This window comes from Epinephelus fuscoguttatus, linkage group LG8 (genome assembly GCF_011397635.1).
Source record: "Epinephelus fuscoguttatus linkage group LG8, E.fuscoguttatus.final_Chr_v1".
NCBI classification, from domain to species: domain Eukaryota; kingdom Metazoa; phylum Chordata; class Actinopteri; order Perciformes; family Serranidae; genus Epinephelus; species Epinephelus fuscoguttatus.
Window position 1 is genome coordinate 26877477 of NC_064759.1, and position 22938 is coordinate 26900414.

A 22938-nucleotide genomic window follows, 5' to 3' on the forward strand; every position below is an offset into this window, starting at 1 on the left:
TTTCTGTTTCAAGAGAGAATTTCAGGACAAAGAAAAACAAAGAAAAGCAGCAGCCTGCCTTTCCATGCCTAAAAAGGACAGGAAAAGATCTCCTTTAATGTGAGAGGGGGGAACCTGTGAATACAAATGCCAACTACAGTATACGGAGCACACGGTTTTCCTGCACTCTCTTCACATCTCTCTGTCTTTTTCTCAAACACAGACATACAGCACAGTGCCCGAGGGCAGGCCAGGGAGCAAGGCCAGACTATTCCAGGTGGGCTCAGTGTTCCTGAGGCTTGGCTCACAGATGAGAGAAGAGAAAGGATAAGCAGACTGTCTGTCTACTGACAGTCTGTCTACTGTCTGACTACAGTATGCAGTGTATGTTTACTTCAGCACTGCCTGTGGTTACTCACTCATGTTCAGTCTACCAGCTAAAAAAATTCACATGTAAACATGCACTCGCTTACAGTATGCCATAATTTCCATTCAATAATCTTACTGGGCGTACTGATTATTCAACAGGAAATTACAGTTATTTTAAGAATAAACTGAAGCTCAGCCAGATGAGACTAAAATTAGCGCTTTGTGGTTGTATGCCCCTGCGAACCGCTCACGTTACACTACACTTACAGTTTACATCCATGTCTGTGAAAACATGGATGCTTTACACACATCTTCCCCCCAGACAGCACAGAAGATCTACAAACTCAGCACAGTTTCAAGGTGGGCACCAAAGATTAGAGTCACCAGTTCAGTATCTGACCAAATGTCTCCCCTTCTGTTCCTGAGTTATGGAGCTGAATAATGGCCAGAGAAGTGTTTTATCCAGAACATTATGATGTCACAGTGAAGTTGACCTTTGACCTCTTGGATACAAAATGTCCTCATTTCATCACTATGTCCTATTGGACGTTTGTGTGAAATGTTGTCATAATTAGCTAATTAATTCTTGGGTTACGGCTAAAATCATGATTTGTGAGGTCACAGTGACCTTGACCCTTGAGCTTCTACCACAGAATTCTAATCAGCACATTCTTGAGTCCAGGTGGATGTTTCCGTTAAATCTGAAGAAAATTCCCCCATTCCCTTGCACGTTCGCAAGAATGACATGGATGCAAGGTCACAGTGACTTTGAATTTTGACCTTTGACCACTAACATCTACCCCATTCATTCATAAGTCAGAGAGAAAGTATGTGCAAGATTTGAAGAAAAATCCTTCAATACATTCTTGATAGCAATTTCATGAGAATGAGACAGATGACGTCACAACAAACTTGACTTTTGACCTTTGACCCCCAAAATCTAATAAGTTCTTCCTTGAGTCAAAGTGGATACTTGTGCCAGATTTAAATACATTTCCTCAAGGCATTCTTGAGACATCCTGTTCACGAGAATGGGACGGACAACCTGATAACATAATGCCTTTGCTGGCGCGGAGGCATATAAAGGTAAGTGACACAGTTTGCTATTAGCAAAGACAAGGAGGCACATAACGGCAGAACAAGGTAAAATTTTGTATTGCTTTTAAGCATACATACATAACTGCTAAAAGAAAAAAACACATGGTTCCTTTAAGAGAATAAACAGCTCGATCTCAGAAATTTGTGAAATGGACACAGAGTCTTAACAATGCATTACACAGTGGTGGGCACACAATGTGTTAAGATAATGTACATGGATTTTTAACCAGGAGACAGCTGTTTGTGTCCCATATGAAACCAAAAGTCGACAAAGTTCTGTGATTTTACACAACTACACAAAGTATTTAAATTAATGTCACTTATGTCCTGTGCGTAGTTAGTGTAACTGAAACCACTATCTTTTCCCAAACTTAAGTGAGTACTTTTTTTTTTTGTTCTCTTAACCTAACCATGTGTTTTTTGTCCCTAAGCGTCACCAAACTTGTCTATTTCATGTATTTCTGTGTTGCAATAAAACACACTGTTACTTTTTCAACACACTCAGGAGTTTAGCTGTTACAACTTTATCTGGTATGACCATAGTTTACAGTATGGTGGCTAATGACAGCAAACTTTAGATAGATAGTACTGTATATCTGCCATTAATAAACCATTTAGCTGATTTTCTGACTTTTAGCATTCATTATTATCTCACGTTACCACAGCGGCCACTGTTCACCAAAATTTGTTTATGATCAACAGCACATAGAACCTTTACTCAAACTAAGATATTACTCTAAAGGCGAAAAACTCCAAATTATCATATAAAAGACAAATACAGACAGAGCAGGTCAAATCCGTCGGGAATTTAGGCAAAGTTTTCACACATTTTGCAATATTTTGGAGTCAATTGTGCCATAAATGTAGTTTGTTCAATGTTTACTGTAGAATTAGAAAATGGTATGAAAGTGCAATCAGACATTTTCAGAGGAAGGAGGCAATGAACTATAATACATGTCTTTCACGTGTCTTTTAACTGTGCAAACACTTATTTTGCAAAGAGGCTATAATACTATGGTACAGTATAGCACAAGTAGCAGTATTGTGTTGACTTGTGTATTGCAAACAATTTGCTGTAGGCTGTGTTACAATATGCAGTAAACAGTGTCTAACCCTAACTTGAAAGGGGTCAATCAGGTCATTCACATATTCACACAGCCAGCAAAGTGGCATGATAGCATACTGAATATAGTGCCAGCCAATGATCAGAGAGCAGGCTGACAAATATGGGCTCTAGCCAATGGCAAGATGTCATGCTGGGAGGTGTGGGGAGGAACCAAATGTCAGAATAATTGCATCGTTCACTCATTCGTTTACTGTCCGTCTGTTATTTTAACCACTTTTCTCCACTTTTCTTTTTGTTGTATTTTAACATAAACCCCAACTTTTAATGTGCTAATGCAGAGGATGGTTTGATGTAGAGATTGGTTTTGAGAGTGTGGACTTGAGGATCCTGTTGCAGTGAGCAAGTTTTAAACATTTTAAACACAGTTCAAAATTTCAGCTATGACGTGGTTTGCTCAGTTTGATCATAAAAGGCTCCAGAAAAAACAGGAGGCAGAAAAGAGGGAGCAATAACTGAAAGTGTTTTTGTGCATGTTTGGGAGGAGACACTGACAGACTGTAAGGCCCTGCAGCTTCTCAAGAAGAACCATAGCATCAATCGGAGACACAGACAGAGAAAAACCCACTGAGAAGTGCATGAGAGAGAGCTATGGGGGATTTCAGCTTCTACTGAGAGAAGAAAGATACAGAGTGAAGAGTTTAACTGAGGGTTTACTGCTACTGCCATAAACTTAATTTTAAGGCCTTGGGCTCAGAAGAGCATTGCTGATGAAATCCCACCCACTGATTGTTCTCCTGTGTGTTTCAGATGCATCACTGGGATTCCAGGCAGAGTTACATCTAACATATGACAGACAAACACAGCCTATACAATACATTTAAATGGCCAGAAGCCTAAATCAACACCAGACACTGTCTCAGTTTTGATTCAACAAAAACAGATTTTAGCAGAAAACTGGAAAACTGAAACTCCAGAGGATGTATAGAGTCAATAGCTCAATGTTTTGGAACAGTGAGCAGAGGCTAATCTTCATTTGCAGTTGGCTCATCTCCACTGTAATATAGATTTCACATCAGAAAAATCAATACAAGGACAAATACTCTTAACAGTCAGCCTTTTTTATGGATGCTGGCAAGCGTCATCTTTCAAAAATGGCAGTATGCAGCAAAAACCCACACAGCACTTACACTTCTAGTATTACTGTAAAGTCAAACAGAGTTTCAATCAAGAGAGCAGTAAGCATGTCATTCAGCTTTTTTTTAAAAAAAAAAAAATCTGGATAAATTAACAATAATATTAAACTTGAATTGAACTCATCTGACATGTTTAAGGATGAATAAGAAAAATAGTGAGACAGTCAATCAAACAATTTTTCCATTGACAAAAAATCCATTTACAACTATTATACTGACCAGTTCATCCCTTAAACCATCAATCATGCAATGATAAATATTCACTAATTCCAGCTTCTCATATGTGAGGATTTACTGCTTCATATATATATTATTATAATACGAACATCTTTGAGTTTAAGGATTTTTGGATGCACAATACAAGCTATTTAAATCAGATTTCTTGGATCTGGAAATTTTTGATGGCCATTTTCATTAAAAAAAATACCTGCAGATTAAGTGATAATGAGAATAGAGCTGCAATGATGAATTGATGAATCCATTACTAAATTAATTGCCAACTATTGGATAATCTATGAATCAGTTTAAGCAATTTTTGGAGTTGTTTTTAAAAAAACAATACATTTTCAGAAGACGTCAAAATTTTCTGATTCCAGCTCCTTAAATGTGAATTTTTTTTTCTCTGTGTATATTTTCACCATTTTCTTAAATCTTAGACAAAACAACTAATAGATTTATCGAGGAAATAATCAACAGATTAACTGACAAAGAAAATAATCCCTAGCTGCAGAGAGTTCCTTAAGAGAAAACCAAAAATCAATCACTTTTAAGATAAAATCTATTAGATCCAGTTTGATTTAAGACACTGTAGGTTATCCCTCCTGACCTTTGGCACATTGCTGAGTGGGGGGAAGAAAACCAGGCAGATAAAGGGAAGACACAGAGCAAGAGACTGGGATGAAGAGAGAGGTAAGTAATCTGGATCGCTGGAAAAGGAGAGGATGAGAGTGAGAAAGTTGAACGAATGGCTTAAATGAAAGACGGAGAGCAGAGGTGATCTGTGGCTGTAATCTGGCTAAGCAGAGCCAGAGGAGAAGAGGATAGAGGTTTTCTGCAAGAATAGAAAAATCTGAGAGCCAACAAAGGAGGGATTCTGTTTCCATTGTGGAAAAACAAGACCAAGACAGTAGGGCCGCATGACATGCAAAAAATCATATTGTGAATCACTTTGACAGATATTACGTGTTACAATTTTAATGGGAATGGTCATTTTTGCATTAGATATTCACTAAAAATGAATATATAAAAATGATTATGTGATTTTTTGCTGGGGTCTGTACCTAATTAGCCTGTTCTCGTACATCTGGAATATGATTTGTGGGCCGGGGTATCTCTACAGCACCACAATGCTTCATTTATAATGGCGTGTAGTGACAAAAAAAAAAAAAATTGCAGCTCCTACGATTTAGAAACTGCACTTGGCCATATTCTGATTTCAATAAGGCTTTTTAGCCTTTAATGTATAGGACAGACAAGCGTTAAGGGGGGAGAAAGAGAGGGATTGACATGCAGCAAAGGGCCACGGGCCGGAGTCGAACCCAGGCTGCTGCAGCAACAGCCTTGTACATGGGGCGCCTGCTCTACCACTAAGCCACCGGCACCCCGCAGAAAGATGTCTTATCATGTTTAAAACAAGAGAAACATCGAAAGTAGGGAAGAGAAAGTACACCAGAGATGTGTCATGAGATCCAGAAAAAGACAGAGTGGAAACAACGAGACTGAGGCAGACTGAGACAAACAGCAGAAGTGAGGAGGGCTGTTGCTGAGGGGGGTTAGTTCTTCATAAAGCAGGTGTCTAATCCCTCCAGGTCAGACAAGAGCACACAGATAGAAAACAGATGCACAGCCACCTACATAAACAGATCCTGAACCTGCAGCTCAGAACAGTGGAAACACATGACGTCATGTGAAACAGGGACAGCCTGGATGTTCTTTACAGCCTCCTCTACCTCCAGCAAACCAATGAATCAGTTTTTAAGATACCAATCAATCACTTAAACTGTCCCAGGAGGCATCTCTTATTGACTGGAAGGCATACAGCAATCTGAAGGGCAATTGTTAAGTATTTCCTGGACCTGGTACAAGAGATGATGTTATGCTATCTTGAAACTACTATGAAGTGTTACTCTTTCTTTCCTACCAGGAGGATCGGCAGTATAGATAGTGCAGGAGAAACAACAGTGTGCAGTCTGTTTCCATATACAATCACAGCCCAGTGCAGTGTTGTGGACATGTGCTTTGGAGTCTGACAATGGGAGGTTTTGTGGCTTCTTTTATTTTTTCTGCTGCTGTTACTGAAGACACAGATTAATCAGAGCATTTTAAGAACTTCTTGCCAGCGTGGGCTTTAAAGTTGTTGCTTAGAAGTTCCATCTGCTGATGGAGATCATGTGATATGATTGAAAGCTCCAGAGCATCTACTGAACGCACCCTGAGGTGATACTGTTTTGCCTATTGCCATTTGCAAACTCAAGAATGAACTTTAAGTATGGAGTCTCAAACTCCTACACTGAAAATGAGAGGGGGAAAACTGATGGAAACTGTTGCAAAAAGAAGTTGTGAAGATTGAACTGGAAAAATCCTTAGTGGGTGCATAATGTATCTGTAGGGAGCAACCTAACCTTGACAAGAACCTGATGATTTGTTACAGTATATCTCTAACTGTTGCCATGTGCTAATGCAAATCATTAGTGTAACCAAATAACTGCCTTTCTGATGTCAATCTTCGTGGTTAACCCACCTGTTTTTTATTTTTTTTTTTGTCTTTTTTTGTTTTTGATTTTTTTTTTATAAAGATCAGTAAAACTTGAATTTTATTAAAAAAAAAAAAGAACTATGAAACTAATCTTTTAGCACTAGATGGCACTAGAGGGCAGTCAAAAGTTTCTAACAAATAATGACAGCGGAAGAGGTCATCATAATGTGCTTTTCAATGCTTTTCAACGGAGGAGGCAGCGTTGTGGATGTGAGGCCATTAAATATTTGCAACATGAGGATGGTGAATTTTTTTCACTACATTACTGATTCGTTCTGCTCTGCCATTTTTCAAATGTCCTTGTCATGTCCTATGGTCATGACAAGGACACCAGTGGTTCTTCTCTGTTTCATCCGTATCCGAAAGCTTTAAGAAAACGTGCATAAATACGAACAAAATGAACTCGAGAACAGAAAGAAGGCTCTGTCTGTGTCCGTATACGTATCTAATGTTAGGCGCAAAAGAGCCTTATGCCTTGTTTCAACTTATGTATGACTCATGTCCATAGATCCATAAATATACTGACGATGCCTCTAGTGTCCAACGCAAGGAAGTGCATTTCTTTACGGATGGACAGAAACCTGTTAGAAACTACCTGTAGCCATGGGGGAAGAGGCTCTTTTTTGTTTGTAATATGTACTTGGAATATTACCAGAACAAAAACAGGACCATTCTTGCATAGCAACAAATAAGTGGAGATGTTGGCCTGTCAGGTACGTGGCATGTTTTGTGAAATGTTTCATTAAAAAGACATATGAACGGCTGAATGACTCAGAATCTGACTGAATGTAATGTCTAACCATATTTTAGCGGAATAACATTACTCAGATTCACAGTGTGATCAATCAAAACAGGCAACTGAATTGACGAAAATATCCTATTAGCTAGTTAGCACCCTGTTACGGTAGCTAAGCTAGCAAAAAAAAGTAAAATTTTTTGAATGTACTCAAGGCGAATTGTGGACCAAAATATTACAGAGGGGAGGAGTTTCGCAGGCACACTGGGTATCACAGAGATTCCCATAGGAATGAATGGCCCTCTGGTTGACTCGTTTCCGTACATATATATATATATATATATAAATGAAAACAAGGCGTTAAGACTGTTCTGTCAACTGCTTCTGACACAGCACCTACATGTCCAGAGATGCCTACAAATAGGTACTGCTTTATGCACATGCTTAAATAACTCCCCCTACTTTAATACCTACTTATAAAGTTCAGGATTGCAGGGAGCAGGCAGCGACCAGGCTGGTGGGTCACAACACAGAGGCTGAAGCCAGATGTGAAGTGTAATACTGGCAGTAGAGATGGTATTAGTTGTGTTCTGGTGCTGCTTTAAGTTTTACTGAACATCTGCATTGTATTACTGACTGCTGGTTTTCATGTGGCAGAGGTGACAATGGTGCTGGTAGAGATGATGACAGATGTTTCATTGCTGGTGATGGTGCTAATAGCTGCCATCTGCGCTGCATTATGGCACCGCTTTTCCAAAAACAGGCATGTCAACCAGCTGTGAAACTGCAATATAACCAGGCACACATTGAAGAGCTACAACTTCAGCCTTAATCCACTCTACTGTGCACACACACACACACACTAACTGGGAGAGCAAAAGTGCTGAGTTGGGAATATGTCTAGAGGAGGGCACAAAATTGTTGCTACTGAGTGAAACCTTGTGATGCCTGCACTGTATCAGGAACTTACACACTGTCATATTTTTATGAGCAAATCTGAGGGAGTTTAAAGAATTATGGTTGAAGAATAAAATGAAACTGTTTTTTGTGTTGAGGTTGCAGGAAGAGGTCCCAAAACTATTCTTATGTTTTTTCTGATATTGTTATTTGCAATAAATTTACATTCATTCAGACCTATTTTACAATGTTTGCTAACCTAATCTTTCATTTTCTTGGTGTGGTATACTGGTTTTCTTTGTTCTTGCAGGAAAACATGTTGAAATCCACTGCTGCTCTTACCTTGGCAGGAATGCGTGCAGTCAAGAGGTAGGCTCGGTGAGACGCAAGGGCCTGAGAGAGACAGAGAGAACAGAGAATAATGAGCATGTAGCTGTAAATATACACTCTGACCAACAAGAGCAAGGAAATGACAAAGAGCACAGAGAGCTCGCCTGTTGACTCATAAGGATGAAAAGGCTTGTGACTCTTAAACATGTCAGTCAGTTCGGAACGCAAGGGGAAAAAAAACACGAGAATGAGGAGAAAGACTCCTCTCTGCTTGAAAACAAACATATAAACAGCCAGTGACATTTACAGAAGTGTCCGTTTTTTACCAGCACAACCCACTGAGATGCTTATTACATGTAGCCAAGACGCCTTCGTTTTTATTGGTCCACCAACCCGTCTGCTGACTGAGGTCATTATAGGTCAGTGTGTCTTTTTAATTTGTGTTGTTTCTGTCTACTGAGCAACCTGGGCTCAGACCGCCGCTGTTAATTAGAGCACATGGTGAGGACGAAGCTTCTGTTGCTGCTCTGTGAAAGAAAAGTCAAGGCTTGAAGAGGCAAAAACTGGAATGCATAAACTTGACATTCCTATCCAGACGAGCAGCCTTGAAAGGTCATTCTACTGGTTTATTCAGATCACTGCCACTGAATGTAACACTGTTACAGAGATCATTTGCACAATTCATGTAATTGAAAATATGTTAACACAGAGAAAGACATCATTTCAACAGGGATCTGAGTGGTGCTTACACTCAACAATTCAAGCCGTCTTTGTGGTTGAGATTGGCATGACAATGTAAAATTGTGTGGTAACAATTCTGGTGTAGGGATCATACACTTTTTTTAACCAATAAAATTCCATAACTCTCCCATGACTTAGCAAGGGCATACGTTTCGTTTCATTTTCATTCATTCATTCATCTTCTAACCGCTTCATCCTCTTGAGGGTCGTGGGGGGGCTGGAGCCTATCCCAGCTACATCGGGCGAGAGGCAGGGTACACCCTGGACAGGTCGCCAGACTATCGCAGGGCTGACACATAGAGACAAACAACCATTCACGCTCACATTCACACCTATGGACAATTTAGAGTTACCAATTAACCTAGTCCCCAATCTGCATGTCTTTGGACTGTGGGAGGAAGCCGGAGTGCCCGGAGAGAACCCACGCTGACACAGGGAGAACATGCAAACTCCGCACAGAAGGGCTCCCACGCCCGGGATCGAACCGGCAACCCTCTTGCTGTGAGGCGAGAGTGCTAACCACTTCGTTTCATTTTATGGAAAAAAATTCAAAACCTTTCAATGACTTTTCAATGACCCATAATGATTTTTTTTCTTGCCCCACCTGCACTGCATTTTTAAAACATATCAGATTCAAACTCTATTCAAACATAATTTCAGCTAGCGGACATACAGGAACAGAAAGATGAAATCCAGGTTGAAAATGACGAAACATACGCAATGGTAAACAAAATGTTGTCACACATTCATGCACATTAGATCTACGATACACCGACAACTACAGAAAATCACAATGGCTGTTATGTTATGTGACATTACATTATCCACATATCAAGATTATGGTAACAATTTCAACATGCCAAACTGGAGGTTTCATAAACGAGAGTCCACAAACCAATGGCGGACATCATGGTAGGTATGTCCATTATTTTTACAGTCCATGCGCCCCACCTCCTTCATTTCCTCCACATGCATGGTTTAAAGTGGGTACAAGAGTACACTGATCCTAAATTCATGTCTTTTATCATGGCTAGCTGCCTCTCCCTAGTTCAAGATGTCTTAACTACATAACTACATAGTCCACATTTTGTGTATCCCGGGCCCTAATCATTCTCTTGCCATGCCTTATTCTTGTCCAGGTGAAGCCAGACATTCATAAAATGGCATTTTCCCAGCATTTACACTACTTTACATCTCGACTAAATAGAAGCTGCAACTCAGGTCAGAGTCTGATGTTAATCCACACAAAGAACTACATAACACCAAGTATTGTGACTGATCTGCCAAATCATTAATACTGTATATACACTCCATATACAGGTATTTAAGTGGCATAAATCAATGACTTTTTTTGCAAAGCTTTATGGCTTCATCTATTTTTCCAAAACTTCTCCGAGCCTGGAAATTTCTATTTTCAAATTCCATGACTTTTCATGACCGTACGGACCCTGAAGGTAGATTATCATTGGGCTTCATGGAATAATCCAACAGAAGAACAAAGGTCAACACAATGGAAAAGTTTGACCTTTTCAACTAAAACTAGTTCAACGCCTAATACACACTGATGTTTAAAAAGAAGTCATGTGCAAGCTAGCCAAGGCTTTTATTTTAGCTGTAATAACACCAGCTGCACAGAGAGCTGCCTTTACCTTTATGTGCCATGACACTAGATATTTTCCTGTCAAATAATATTGCCACACAACCCAGGCTGACCTTTAAAACAATTAACAGGATGTTGTATTCTACCCTCTTGACAAAAAACACCATGGTTGGTAAGCAAAGGCAAACACTCTATGGCTCCATCATTATAGCTTAAACCTTATGACCCTCGTAACAAGAAATCTCCTTAGTCTTTCCTTTCATTCTGCACTGACAGCACGCCAGAATAAAACTGTTATGTCATAAACTGCCTGAACGCCACCTCACAGCTCCAAAGATAAGCGACATATGCCCATTGGTTTTCAATGCTGCAACATGAAAATGAAGGGGAACGGTCACAAAGGAAGAGAAAATGCCAGTGGATGAAACAGGGACATGAGGATAAAATGAAGAAAGAAAAAATACAGGTTTAGAGTAAATGAAACATGCTAAATGATATGTGTAAGGGCAGAAGAGGAAACGAGAAACTGAAGGGAGATGTGAGGGAGCAGAGAGATTGATCAGAGGTGAGAGAAAGCTGGAGAGAAGCTTTGAAAGCAGAAAAGGGAATAAAAGTCGTACAAAGGAGAGAAGGGGGAGAGGGAGAGCACGCTGTTACAAACAAGTCCCAGATAAACAAAGACTGGCATTAAGGGCAGGGAGCAAAAGAAAGACCAAAAAGACAGAAAGAGAAAAAGCAAGATTGAGGAAAGTCTTTAAAGTGTCACAAGCTTTTTGAAAGACGTGATGAAAGAAACAGAGGGATGAGGGTAGAAAGGATGACAGTGTGTCCTAGCCCTCTGTGGCTCAGCTCCACAGGCAGGGTCTGTGTGGTTTGATGTGATGGAGACAGACAGGCAGGACTGTGTGGCCAAAGATAACCTCTCCTAAAGAGCACCAGTCACCACTGCTACGTATCAACTCTCTCTTTGTCTCATTTCTGTACAGCAACTCTCCTTTCCATGCTATGTGTGTGCAGATATGCTGCCAAATCATCTAGTTTCACTTTAAAAGAAAAAATTAAAATTTGATGAGTTAAAACAAAGGTCTTGTTTTCACAGGTTTGGTCATGCGTTAAAATTGTACCTGGAGAAGTCCTCAGGTTTATTCTGGACCTATACTGGGGATTAAAAATCAGGATATCTCGACCTCTGGTGCACAGAGTTTGACCAACATTGCCTCTTGTGACTCAGGTTTGTTTATGTAATAAACAGATAATAAATTGGTAAATAATAATAATAATAATAATTGCTAATAATATAAGCTGTATTATCATCTGACTGGCCATGACCTGCCCTCTTAGTAAGTACAACGTTATAAGACAGGATACGATGCGATGCGATGCGATGCGATGCGATGCGATACGATACGATGCGAGACGATACGATGCGATACAATACAATGCGATGTGATATGATGCGATGTGATACAATACAATGCGATGCAATGCGATACGGTACAGTACGGTATGGTATGGTGTGATGCAATAAAATATAATACGCTATACTTTATTGTCCCCATAGGGAAATTTGTCTTGGACTCTGGACAAGTATTGCTGCCTTACAGTAACTGTCCAGAAGAAACAAAAAGCATACACCATAAAAAAAACATAAAATAACAATATTGCGTATCAGCCAGTCATGTATTGCACATAACACCAGAGCTCAGACATGAAAAAAGTAAAATGCAATTTGTGGAAATGAGAGTTTGGCATCTTAGGCTATGCAACACAAGAAACCTTCCTTTTTTATGTTCTATTTTGCCTTCAAGGGAGCCCGGGGTGTGTGCGTGTGTTTGACAGCTCAAAGTCATGGCTTTAGTTCTTTACAATACAATAAAGTAAAAAGCGCCAGGCTGTATCTGAAAGGTCTGCTACACATCAGTGGGTTTTCCAGGAGCTGAATAGCTACAGCTGCAGTCACAACCAGTAATGACCAAGAACCTGCTGACTCTGAGTGGAGGGGAGGTACCCACTGACCACCGAGGCTTCATCTGGTCTGTCCGGTCTACAGGAGGTAGCAAATCATTCAATAGGAAGTCGTAAAAGTGTCCTTTAATGCAGTGGTTCATTAACCACTTGACAAAATGAATTCAGTGCACTTTATAACTTGTTCAACAGTTTTAAACATGCTCTGATTCATGTTGGATTTTCCTTCTGTCAATGCATGACTGCCCCTCTGCACTCTGCCCGGCTTCTCTCCATCTGCCCTTTGGAGTGGACAAAGCCATAACACCCTCCTGTTTTATGACCCCCTCCTCTCTGTAACTGCCCTCCAACCTCTCCCTCTCTCTATCTCCTTCCTATCCACCTCTCTCTCTGCTCTGTATTGCAGACTTAAAGCCTTGAGCCTTCCCGCCAGCCTATGATTTCACAGCGACCACCATCCCGCCTTCAGCTCCACTCAGCCAACCAGATGGCAGCAGCATTGGAGCATGTCTACAAGACCAGAGAGAGCATCTGCTATTACTGTCTCTCTCTGTATTACACACACACACACACACACACACACACGCCCAAACAAACTGGGAGCTCACATACAAGATAACTGCCACGGGCTCTAAAGCACCATTTGTCTCCTTGGCGCGCTGCTTACAAGCACGCAGACACACACACACACACACACACACACACACACACACACACACACACACACACACACACACACACACACACACACACAGAAAGACAGAGAGCCCTGTTAGAGAATTTCTGAGCCAAAAAATTAAATTATGAAAATGTGACAGACATCTTTTATATTGATAAATAATATCATTTTAAATTACTCTTTAACAGAATACAACACACACTCATTTCTTCTTCACACTCTCTCTCACACCCACCCACACACATACACACACACACACACACACACACACACACATGCGGCTGTGCAGTCCATTCATGGTATTACCATCCCAGATTATCTTTTTTTCTGTCAAACTGTCAACCCCACCCACCCCCCCTCCAATTGACCCAACACATGTGCACCCACACACACACACACACACACACACACACACACACACACACACACACAGACACTGCGTTACTATGGCAACAGCTAGCCCACACCGCAGACACACACACATTTGTGAATGCATATACGCACACACTCACACACACAGTGATAGACACTCACTCACACATAAAAAGAAGCACGCTGCAGTGCCAAGTCTTGCTTGAGAATGTCAATGAGTTTTCACCCTCCCTAAACAACACTCACGCTGGCCTACAGTTATGCTGAATCTCTGTAGGAACTGAAGCAACACAGAGCAGTGTTTCATCTGCAGTCATTCAGCTGTGGCAGCACTCAGCCACAGGAAATCTACCCCCACCAAAAAATGCTTTTATTTATCCATCATGTCTTGGGGTGCATTCATGCTTTATCATATCGATCACTCACACAGTTTCACATCTAATACTGTAGTTGGGTTCCGTATGGGGGAGAAAAGTGTGTTTAATGAAAGTAAAACTTAAGATGAAACAAAAAACATAAACAAAAATGCTTCACATGTGAGACCATCTTTCTGTAAATTTAAATATTAATATTTAAATTTCGACGCTAGCCGGGGGGAGTAAGGAGTCTGGTCTGGGGACCTCAGAATTGCATCTCTCCTTTTCGCAGATGATGTAGTTCTGTTGGCTGCATCACACCGTGACCTCCAGCATGCACTCGGGCATTTGCAGGCCACGGTTCTCTGTCCGAAACCGGTGGATTGCCCTCTCCGGGTTGGGGGAGAGTTACTGCCTCAAGCGAAGGAGTTAAAGTATCTCGGGGTCTTGTTCACGAGTGAGGGTAGAATGGAGCGTGAGATGGATTGGCGGGTCGGTGCGGCTTATGCAGTGATGTAGGCGCTGAGCCGGTCCGTCATGGTGAAGAGGGAGCTGAGCCGGAAAGCAAAGCTTTCGATTTACTGGTCTATCTACGTCCCAACCCTCACCTATGGTCATGAACTCTGGGTAGTGACTGAAAGAATGAGATTGCGGATACAAGCGGCTGAAATGAGTTTCCTCTGAAGGGTGGCTGGGCTCAGCCTTTGAGATAGGGTAAGGAGCTCAGACATCAGGAGGGAGCTCGGAATAGAGCCGCTGCTCCTTCGCGTCAAAAGGGGTCAGTTGAGGTGGTTCAGGCATCTGACTAGGATGCCTCCTGGGCACGTCCCACTGGTAGGAGGCCCCGGGGCAGACCCAGAACACGCTGGAGAGATTACATATCTCATCTGGTCTGGGAACGCCTTGGGGTCCCCCAGGAGGAGCTGGGAAGTGAAGCCAGGGAGAGGGATGTCTGGGGTGCTTTGCTCGGCCTGCTGCCCCCGTGACCCGGCTCCAGATAAGCGGATGAAAATGGATGGATGGATGGATAAATATTAATAAGCAAGTTCCTTGCAAGATAAATCAGGTATACTCCTTTGGTCTACTCATGTACTCACAATTAAGGGAACATTAGCTTAAAGATTAGAAGAAGCAAGGCTGGATCTGCCCAAAGATAACAAAATCTGTCAAGCAGTATCTCTAATACTCACTAATTCACACATTATTTGATTAATTAGAACCAAAACACAACTGTTAAATGACAAATTGTGGTTTTATGGGGTGTTATGTGCTGGACTCTACCCTTGAACACAACACAGCTTGTATTTTCCCCCTGCTCTCAGTCTTTATGCTAAGATACCATCTCTTGGCTGTAGCTTCATAATTAAAGGACAGACATGGGAGTGGTATCCATCTTCTCATCTAATTCCTGGCAAGAAAGTGAAGACACACAGTTCCTAAAATGTCCTCCTTTACACTGTAATATATCTCAACAACAGAGATGTAGCTTGAATTTGTACCAACAGGATGAAAATTGGTGGTGATGTATTGATTAATCACCAAAAAATCTGACATATAACCAAAAATCAGAGATGTACTGATCATGCAGGAACATAATCATCTGTTGCATCACTTACACAAATAGCACAGTGGGAAAAAAAGGGCAATAATTACATTCATCCTCACACCGCTGCTGACACAGACTCTTTATTGCATAACTAATGCCAGCATGTCCTGCATGTGCACGTGCATCTGTGCGTAACATTAATGAGTCATGATGTGCTGGCTGCAAACTGAAACTGTCAACGCAGCACAATAGGATGAGAGTATTTTTAGAGCTATACAGAAAAACAGAGTGGGAAATGCAGCAAGAGAGAGAGAGAGAGAGAGAGAGAGAGAGAGAGAGAGAGAGAGAGAGAGAGAGAGAGGGGCACAGAGATCAGCCATCGAGACAGGCAGAGTGGACACCAGAGAGACAGGGCGTGAGACGGTGAGGGAAGGAATAGATTCTAAGTGCTGTTTTGCTGATAAGGAGCCAAGATTTAAATCCAATCAGAGTGGAAGATATTTAATGAAGGGGAAGTGTTTAAAAGCTGTTTCATCTCTGTTTAAAACCGATGCTGTTAGGATGACCCCATCTTAGCTTTTAATACATTGAAATCAATCAGCTCACTGTGGATCCTATGCAATGGATTTCTCTCCTCTTATGCTGCACCTTTTTTCTCCCTCCCCACTCTAATCGCCTAATGTCCTCATCCTTCTTTAGCTCAGTGCTCTCTCGCTGTATGTTTAACAATTACCTAAAAACATGCTTACACTATGACTACAAAAGGCTCCACGTGGTAAAAAAGGGCCATGGTGCTCTTCTTTTATGTCTATATGTGAGACTTTATGTTGTGGGATGTATGACTATTGGATAATTGAACCATCACTGCACAGGATAATCCATTTTGTGATAGAAGAAAAATGCTTAGTGTTTCTTTTCTCCCCCTGCATTCTTGTTCTCAGTCTTCCTTATCTCAAATTGGATGCCTGGTGGACTGCACCTTGAAGAAATGCATGCGGTGCATGAGGCATAGTCATCACACAACATGATAACAGACTGTAAAGTGTAACCAGAAATAGTTTTACTCCCATTTCCTTCTTGTCTTGTGTCCTCCTGCACCATCTCCCTGTTTACTTGTATATACAGTACGTTCAGTATGAATATGTATGTGTTGCATCTGCTTGTACGTGTGGTGCGTGGGTGAAAGTATTCAATGAGACAATGGAGCAGAAGAAACACACACACACACACACACGCCCGATTTTATCTTTGAATAATCAGGGATGGTGTAACACAGGAGTAAGACTCTCGAGGCTGCTGTTCAACAGGCAAACTTACAACAGTGATTACACAGGGCAGGAATATTGTGCAGAATCATTCATAAGTTCGAGGTCTTCACAAGTCCATGGAGTTGAGGTGAGATTTTAGCTTATTGGCACAAGAAAAAAAAACCCAGCACACAGCTGCCTTGATGAGCTTTTCTCTGGGACCGTCCATTCATTCTTATTATGATGCCGCTCTCATTGACCATGGCTGCCTGTTAACTGATAGCACATTATGCTGGTGCCGGTGTTGCTGCTCTCTCTCCATTGTGCTCTGTTCAGGTTGGCAGCAGCTTGTTTGGGGTCTAATTGTCCTCAGGTCTCCTTCAGATCAGGTCTCTCTCCCTTTTGAAAAATAATTTATACTTGACGAGTCTGGTATCGCATCTCCAAGTCTGTCTCTGGGCCCATTTCCAGTTGGGTCTAACATTTTGGGGCCATGATGACCTCTACTGCAAGGCAGGGATAAAACTAAAGACAGTTCTTGCGAATGTATTAAGCCACTGATGTTTATGTATACAGTAGTGTTGTCGCAATGCTGGCATCTCCAACTTTAATAGCCTATGATACCTTAAAAAATATCAATATTCAATACCATTTTTGATACCACAGAAAAAAAAATTGACATTGGGGACAAAAACATTTAAATATTTATAAAATGATAAATATAAATAAGGTACAACATGACAAGGACAGCTTTTCTTTTCTTGGTTAGCAGAATGACTGTGGTTAACATTAACAATAGAAGAGAGCAAAAAAGAGGAGCTTGTATCAGTGTTTCAATTCAGCCGTAAATGAGAATCGAAACCGTTTCAAGTATTTTGAATTTATATAAATTAATTAATCAATATTTTTGACAACATTAGTATACAGTAGTGCTGTTTGTAAGTAGAACTAGGTACCAAACTTGGTACCAACCTAACTGTGTCAGGACTCCTTAGGGCGGATTCAGGTTAAATCCATCTGTGCCAAAAATTGGTACTAGGGATACACCACATATATCAGGCTGATAATGGGACATTTTTATAATCATGCATTATTTCAATAATTAAATTATAGCCAATAAATAGCGTGCATGTTCTCCCCGTGTCAGCGTGGGTTCTCTCCGGGCACTCCGGCTTCCTCCCACAATCCAAAGACATGCAGATTGGGGACTAGGTTAATTGATAACTCTAAATTGTCCATAGGTGTGAATGTGAGCGTGAATGGTTGTTTGTCTCTATGTGTCAGCCCTGCGATAGTCTGGCAACCTGTCCAGGGTGTACCCTGCCTCTCGCCCGATGTAGCTGGGATAGGCTCCAGCCCCCCCGCGACCCTCAAGAGGATGAAGCGGTTAGAAGATGAATAAATAGCGCCAATAACACAAAGCCTGACTGCTTTCATTTACTCAACAAGGGCAGCATCTACACACCCCACAGAGTGTGTGGCGGTACATGTACCTTTAAACTTGGTTTGCAAGCTGCCAATAAACACAGAAAAAGAAGAAGACAACTGCAGCAGTCTAGAGGGCAAAACATGTCACGGTGTGGACGTCTTTCACAGTTCCAGAGGAAGACAACAGGATTGCACCAAGGGTCTGATCTCCGACCACCGAACGGGTTAGACACAGCACTGTTAGCACAAGCTAATTAGCAGTAGTCGACTCTGTTGTCAAACTTATCAATAACCGCTAGCCATGTGATGCTACTGTAGCGTTACCTGCCAAACCAGTCTGGAGTCAGGGTCAGAACTGTTCTGTTTTCTGTTTGTTTTTGTTGTGTTAGCAATAGTGATGTCAGTTTGACTTGGTTCAGTCAGGGCTATGATATATTAAATTAGCCATATTTTCTTTTACATCTTCGCCTTTCTTACCCTCAAGTAAAAAGCACAGGTTAAACACTTCTTTTTAAAAAACAAAAATGTGAAATTATTGGTTTATCGTATGGGTTATTGGTCATGAAAAGCAGGTAATTATCGGTTATCGGTATTGGTTGAAATAATCCCTATCAGTGCATCCCTATTTGGTAACAGCCACTGAGCAGACAGGTTCAACTTCAGGAGGTGTGAATGCCCCAAAGCCAGGAAATTGGCCAAGGATTTCTGTGGCTGCTCTGTGGGGTTCCCAGCGAGCTAAAACGATCACTGCAGCACCAATATGCCACCACAGTTTGGGCATCTGGTTTATTTTCTTTGCTGTATTATTTTAGTAATAGACTGGTATCACTGCCAGATGAGCAGACACACACCCACACACACAAGCAGACAGAGACACAAGATTGGCTTTATGTGTGATTAGAAAAGAGCAGAGGAGCAGAATAGCATTTTAGTCTATCACGTCCAGAGAGAGTAAAGTACCAAAGAAAAGGTACCACTGGTTACTAGTGCAGAATTCTAGATGTCATAGATAATGGATCAAATGTGAACAGTACCCAACTGTATATGTAGGTTAGTCTTTTTCCCTGAGATCAGAACTGTCAGGTTATTTTAACATCAATACATTTATGTTAAGATAACTACAACTAACCTCAAGCAGTCTCAGAACTGTACCCTAAACACAGCCATTAAATCTGTCAAAACATCCCAAGAATGACCCTGAGCACAATTTAAAACTGTTAATCCCCTCAGCTGCAGAGGAAGCACGCTCCCCTCTTTTCCTGCCATAGGCCTGCAGTGGGAATTGGCCCTGACGCCAAAGATAACCACTTATCTTAGATGATGCAGTGAGAAAACTGAGAAAGACCCTCAATTCGGCAGACACGGGAGACATCACGATGGTCGGATCTGCTCTGAGGCCAACTTGAACTTAATCTGGCTCTAGAAAAAAAGCCTCCGAACCACTCTAAACGCAGGCAGAGAAATCATTTGTTTTACAATACATTGATTCTCCGCTGCCAAGACAAGCTGCTGACAGTGCAGCTGAGGTCTGGTCCTGTAATGTCTGCAGACTCGCACTGCGCCAAAACCACAGCACAATGTGAGTATGTAGTACTCTTTCATAGTACAGCAACCCTCAGTGGTAGAGCAGCCAACGTGATGTACAGCATCTTCGTCTTCTTTCTGCACGCTCAGACAAGACAAACATCATGACAAGAATGTCTGGACCCTTCTGCAAAACAGTATCACACTACCAAACACACCTGTCAGCAGACAGTGTGGTGTAGCATCCTTATATGGCAACCAAAATCATCTCCTTAGTCTCAAATATTAATAGACTGGCTTATGGGATTTGTAGGAGCATTACAGAACACTACAAAAATAAAATCACTGCACAAACATTTAATGATGAGACATTTTTCTAGGAAAGAGTCTCCAGATAACCAGGCTGCTTAATCATTTTGCCAGGACACTTTTTATTTTTCAAATTATGGATATCCCATTTTGGAGCAAACCATTCTCAGCAGTGCAAATCCTCCCCACTGCACAACGGCAGCCAAGGAGAGAATTAAGAGAGAGACATCAATTTCCTTTTATCACTGCCCTGCTCATCATTATGTGTTTTACTGCTGAGGAGATGAGCGTGGCGGGGAACAAAGGCGGCTGACAGTGGCACTTCCTGAACTCGTTTGATTGGCTGCTCTCATCAGACCACAGCTGCAGCGAGCTCAGGCATGAATAAATGTGCTGTCTGATTATGTTATGTATGTATTTTTCATGCTTTACTTCCAATTTATTTTTTTTATTGCTACTGTTGCTTGTTTTGTCTTCAGCCAGAACATAAAGTGTCAGCGAATATGCACGTTGTGTTGAATAATAAATGAGAAAATAGATGCCAGTGATTGAAATATATGGAAACAGTTTTGAGGCAGTGAAATCTACCGACTGACAATTTGTCTCCTGAATGAAAACGACTTGCTTTTCAATTGAATTTGGTCAATGCATGTTCCTGTATACATTATCTCTGCATGCTGCCTTTGTATCAGTGCCTCACTAAGCTTCAGTCAACCTCCCAAATGTGTCTTGCACAACACAACTGAGGCTGACCAAGTGTTCAAAGGGCCAGGCACAGGGATTAAATGATTGTGCTTTCAGATTAGGATTATAGTCCAGGTTGGCAAGACGCCCTCTAACACTGGATAGATATCAGTGTTTTTAGAAACTGGACTCTGGTGGGAGTGATAGGGAGGGGGTACCTCTTAGAACGGTGTCAGCCTGCAGGGCGTCCTCTAAGAACCCTGTGTGTGTTTAGGTTACAATGATAAGGAATAATCACAAGGGTTCATTCATTCATCAGCATGCCAGCCAGACACAATAGGGAGGAGGTTTGTGTGTGCATGTGTGTGCGTGTTGGTGAGAGTGGGTGTGTAGCTATGTGATGGTGAGCCAAGGTTTTCTGGGTAAATAGGATATCGCTGTAGACCACAGGGATGAAAGAGTGAGACACAGAAAACCAAAGAGAAAGAAACAGAGAGCAGAGGTGGAAGGTTTATTGTTTTTACAAGTCATGTAACAAAGAAAACCAAAGTGGAGAACCTCCTCAACGTGAAGTACAGTGCTTTGTCAAAAAGAGACATACGCAGGTATGACAGTGAGAGAAGAAGAAGAAAGGAATGACAGAGACAAAGAGCAGAGCAGGGAGAGGGGAGGAGGGTGGGGGATTTCGTTCTGGGCTGGTGTTGGCATTACCCACGGTTTCCCTCTGGAGTGGGTAGATAACATCAGTCGGCACTAATAACATACACAAACACACACAGTGCTGAACACTGATTTCAGTGATAAAAACACAATTAGTGTGGTTTAGATCATGAATGATATTTTCCAAAAGTTAAGCAAACGTCCTGTTACCAGGATTTGATTTACATAATCAAAGTAAAAATGATCAAACGCAGATGTAGCTGATGTTAAACTAACACTGGGTTTCCTGTAAGGACTCTAATAGGACGCTTTGCATTTCAGGGGAATCAGAAAACTGAAAAGCTGAGAATGGGGAGAGCACATTTAATATGGTGGATCATTTGACAGAAAAACAGATCATTTTGGATAGAAAAACAGTATTTACCCCAAATTAAAGGAACACTTCATCCACAAAATGATAATTTGTATATCAATTACTCATCCTGTGTTATGTTGAAATTGTGAGGAATACTTTGTTTTCTTGCATGTCTCCATGAAGAATAAAGAACCCAAAACGGAAAAAAAATGTTAATGAATTGAAGTCATAGGAGACCATGTTTAACATCAGCAAAACATCTTTTTACAAACTCACACGCAGCTTGTGCAGTACAATCCAAGTCTCATTTATCCAGCCGTATGCCCAGCACTTCCCAAACATATGCACTTTTACTATAACCTTACGATTTAATACACTTTTACATAAATGTGTTGCATGATTTTGAATTTTGCTCAATGGACTGCATGAGCAGAGTTACAGAACACACACACTTTGGCCCAGGCAGACTACTTGTATCCAGAAGTGTTTAAATATTAAGGTATTAGCAAAAATGCATGTATTGCAACCTGGTCTCACTCCTAAGTCATTGAAATCAGGTGCTTGGGCAGTGACTCATCAGACACTGATGAACAAAGCTGTCCTTTCACGTCGGCATGATACATGGCCAGTTGTCGTTGTAGTTAGACAGCACTCGGCAGTATCGGGGGAAAAACAGCAGGACAAGAGTGAAAGCTATGGCGGCGAAAGTCCGAATGGGGCGGGCAAGATTGGTGGTGGACAGGTCCAACAAACACTGACCTTTGCCCGGGATGATGGTGTCCTTGTCCCGTAAGATTATAAAGCCAAACCCTGTTCTTTTTTCCTGAACCCAACCACGTGTGTCTGTTGTTGTAGGGAAAAAACATCAATTACTGGTGCTGTACCAAAGTAGTGCGTTTATTCTGACTGAGACTGTATGTAAACGGTAAATTTCCTGGGAAAACGGAAGTGTATTTTGGAAGAAGACAATGCATGTAACAGGCAGAACTTGCAACGCCATCCCAGAATGTCAACAACCAACACACCTAGGGTACCTAGTATGTCGTATG

At 41.4% G+C, this 22938-nt stretch overlaps 1 protein-coding gene across 5 annotated transcripts in view; it reads right to left on the reverse strand.

Annotated features, from left to right (window-relative positions):
• LOC125893543 (F-actin-uncapping protein LRRC16A-like) overlaps window positions 1-22938 on the reverse strand; it is an 88535-nt gene that overhangs the window by 45106 nt on the left and 20491 nt on the right. For all 5 annotated transcript variants that reach the window (XR_007449897.1, XR_007449896.1, XM_049584274.1 and 2 more), the window contains exon 3: window positions 8436-8486. Coding sequence is in view for 3 of the 5 variants with exons in the window: in XM_049584274.1 (XP_049440231.1) it covers window positions 8436-8486 (51 nt within the window). In the remaining 2 variants the exon portion in view is untranslated. The remainder of the gene's footprint in view (window positions 1-8435; window positions 8487-22938) is intronic.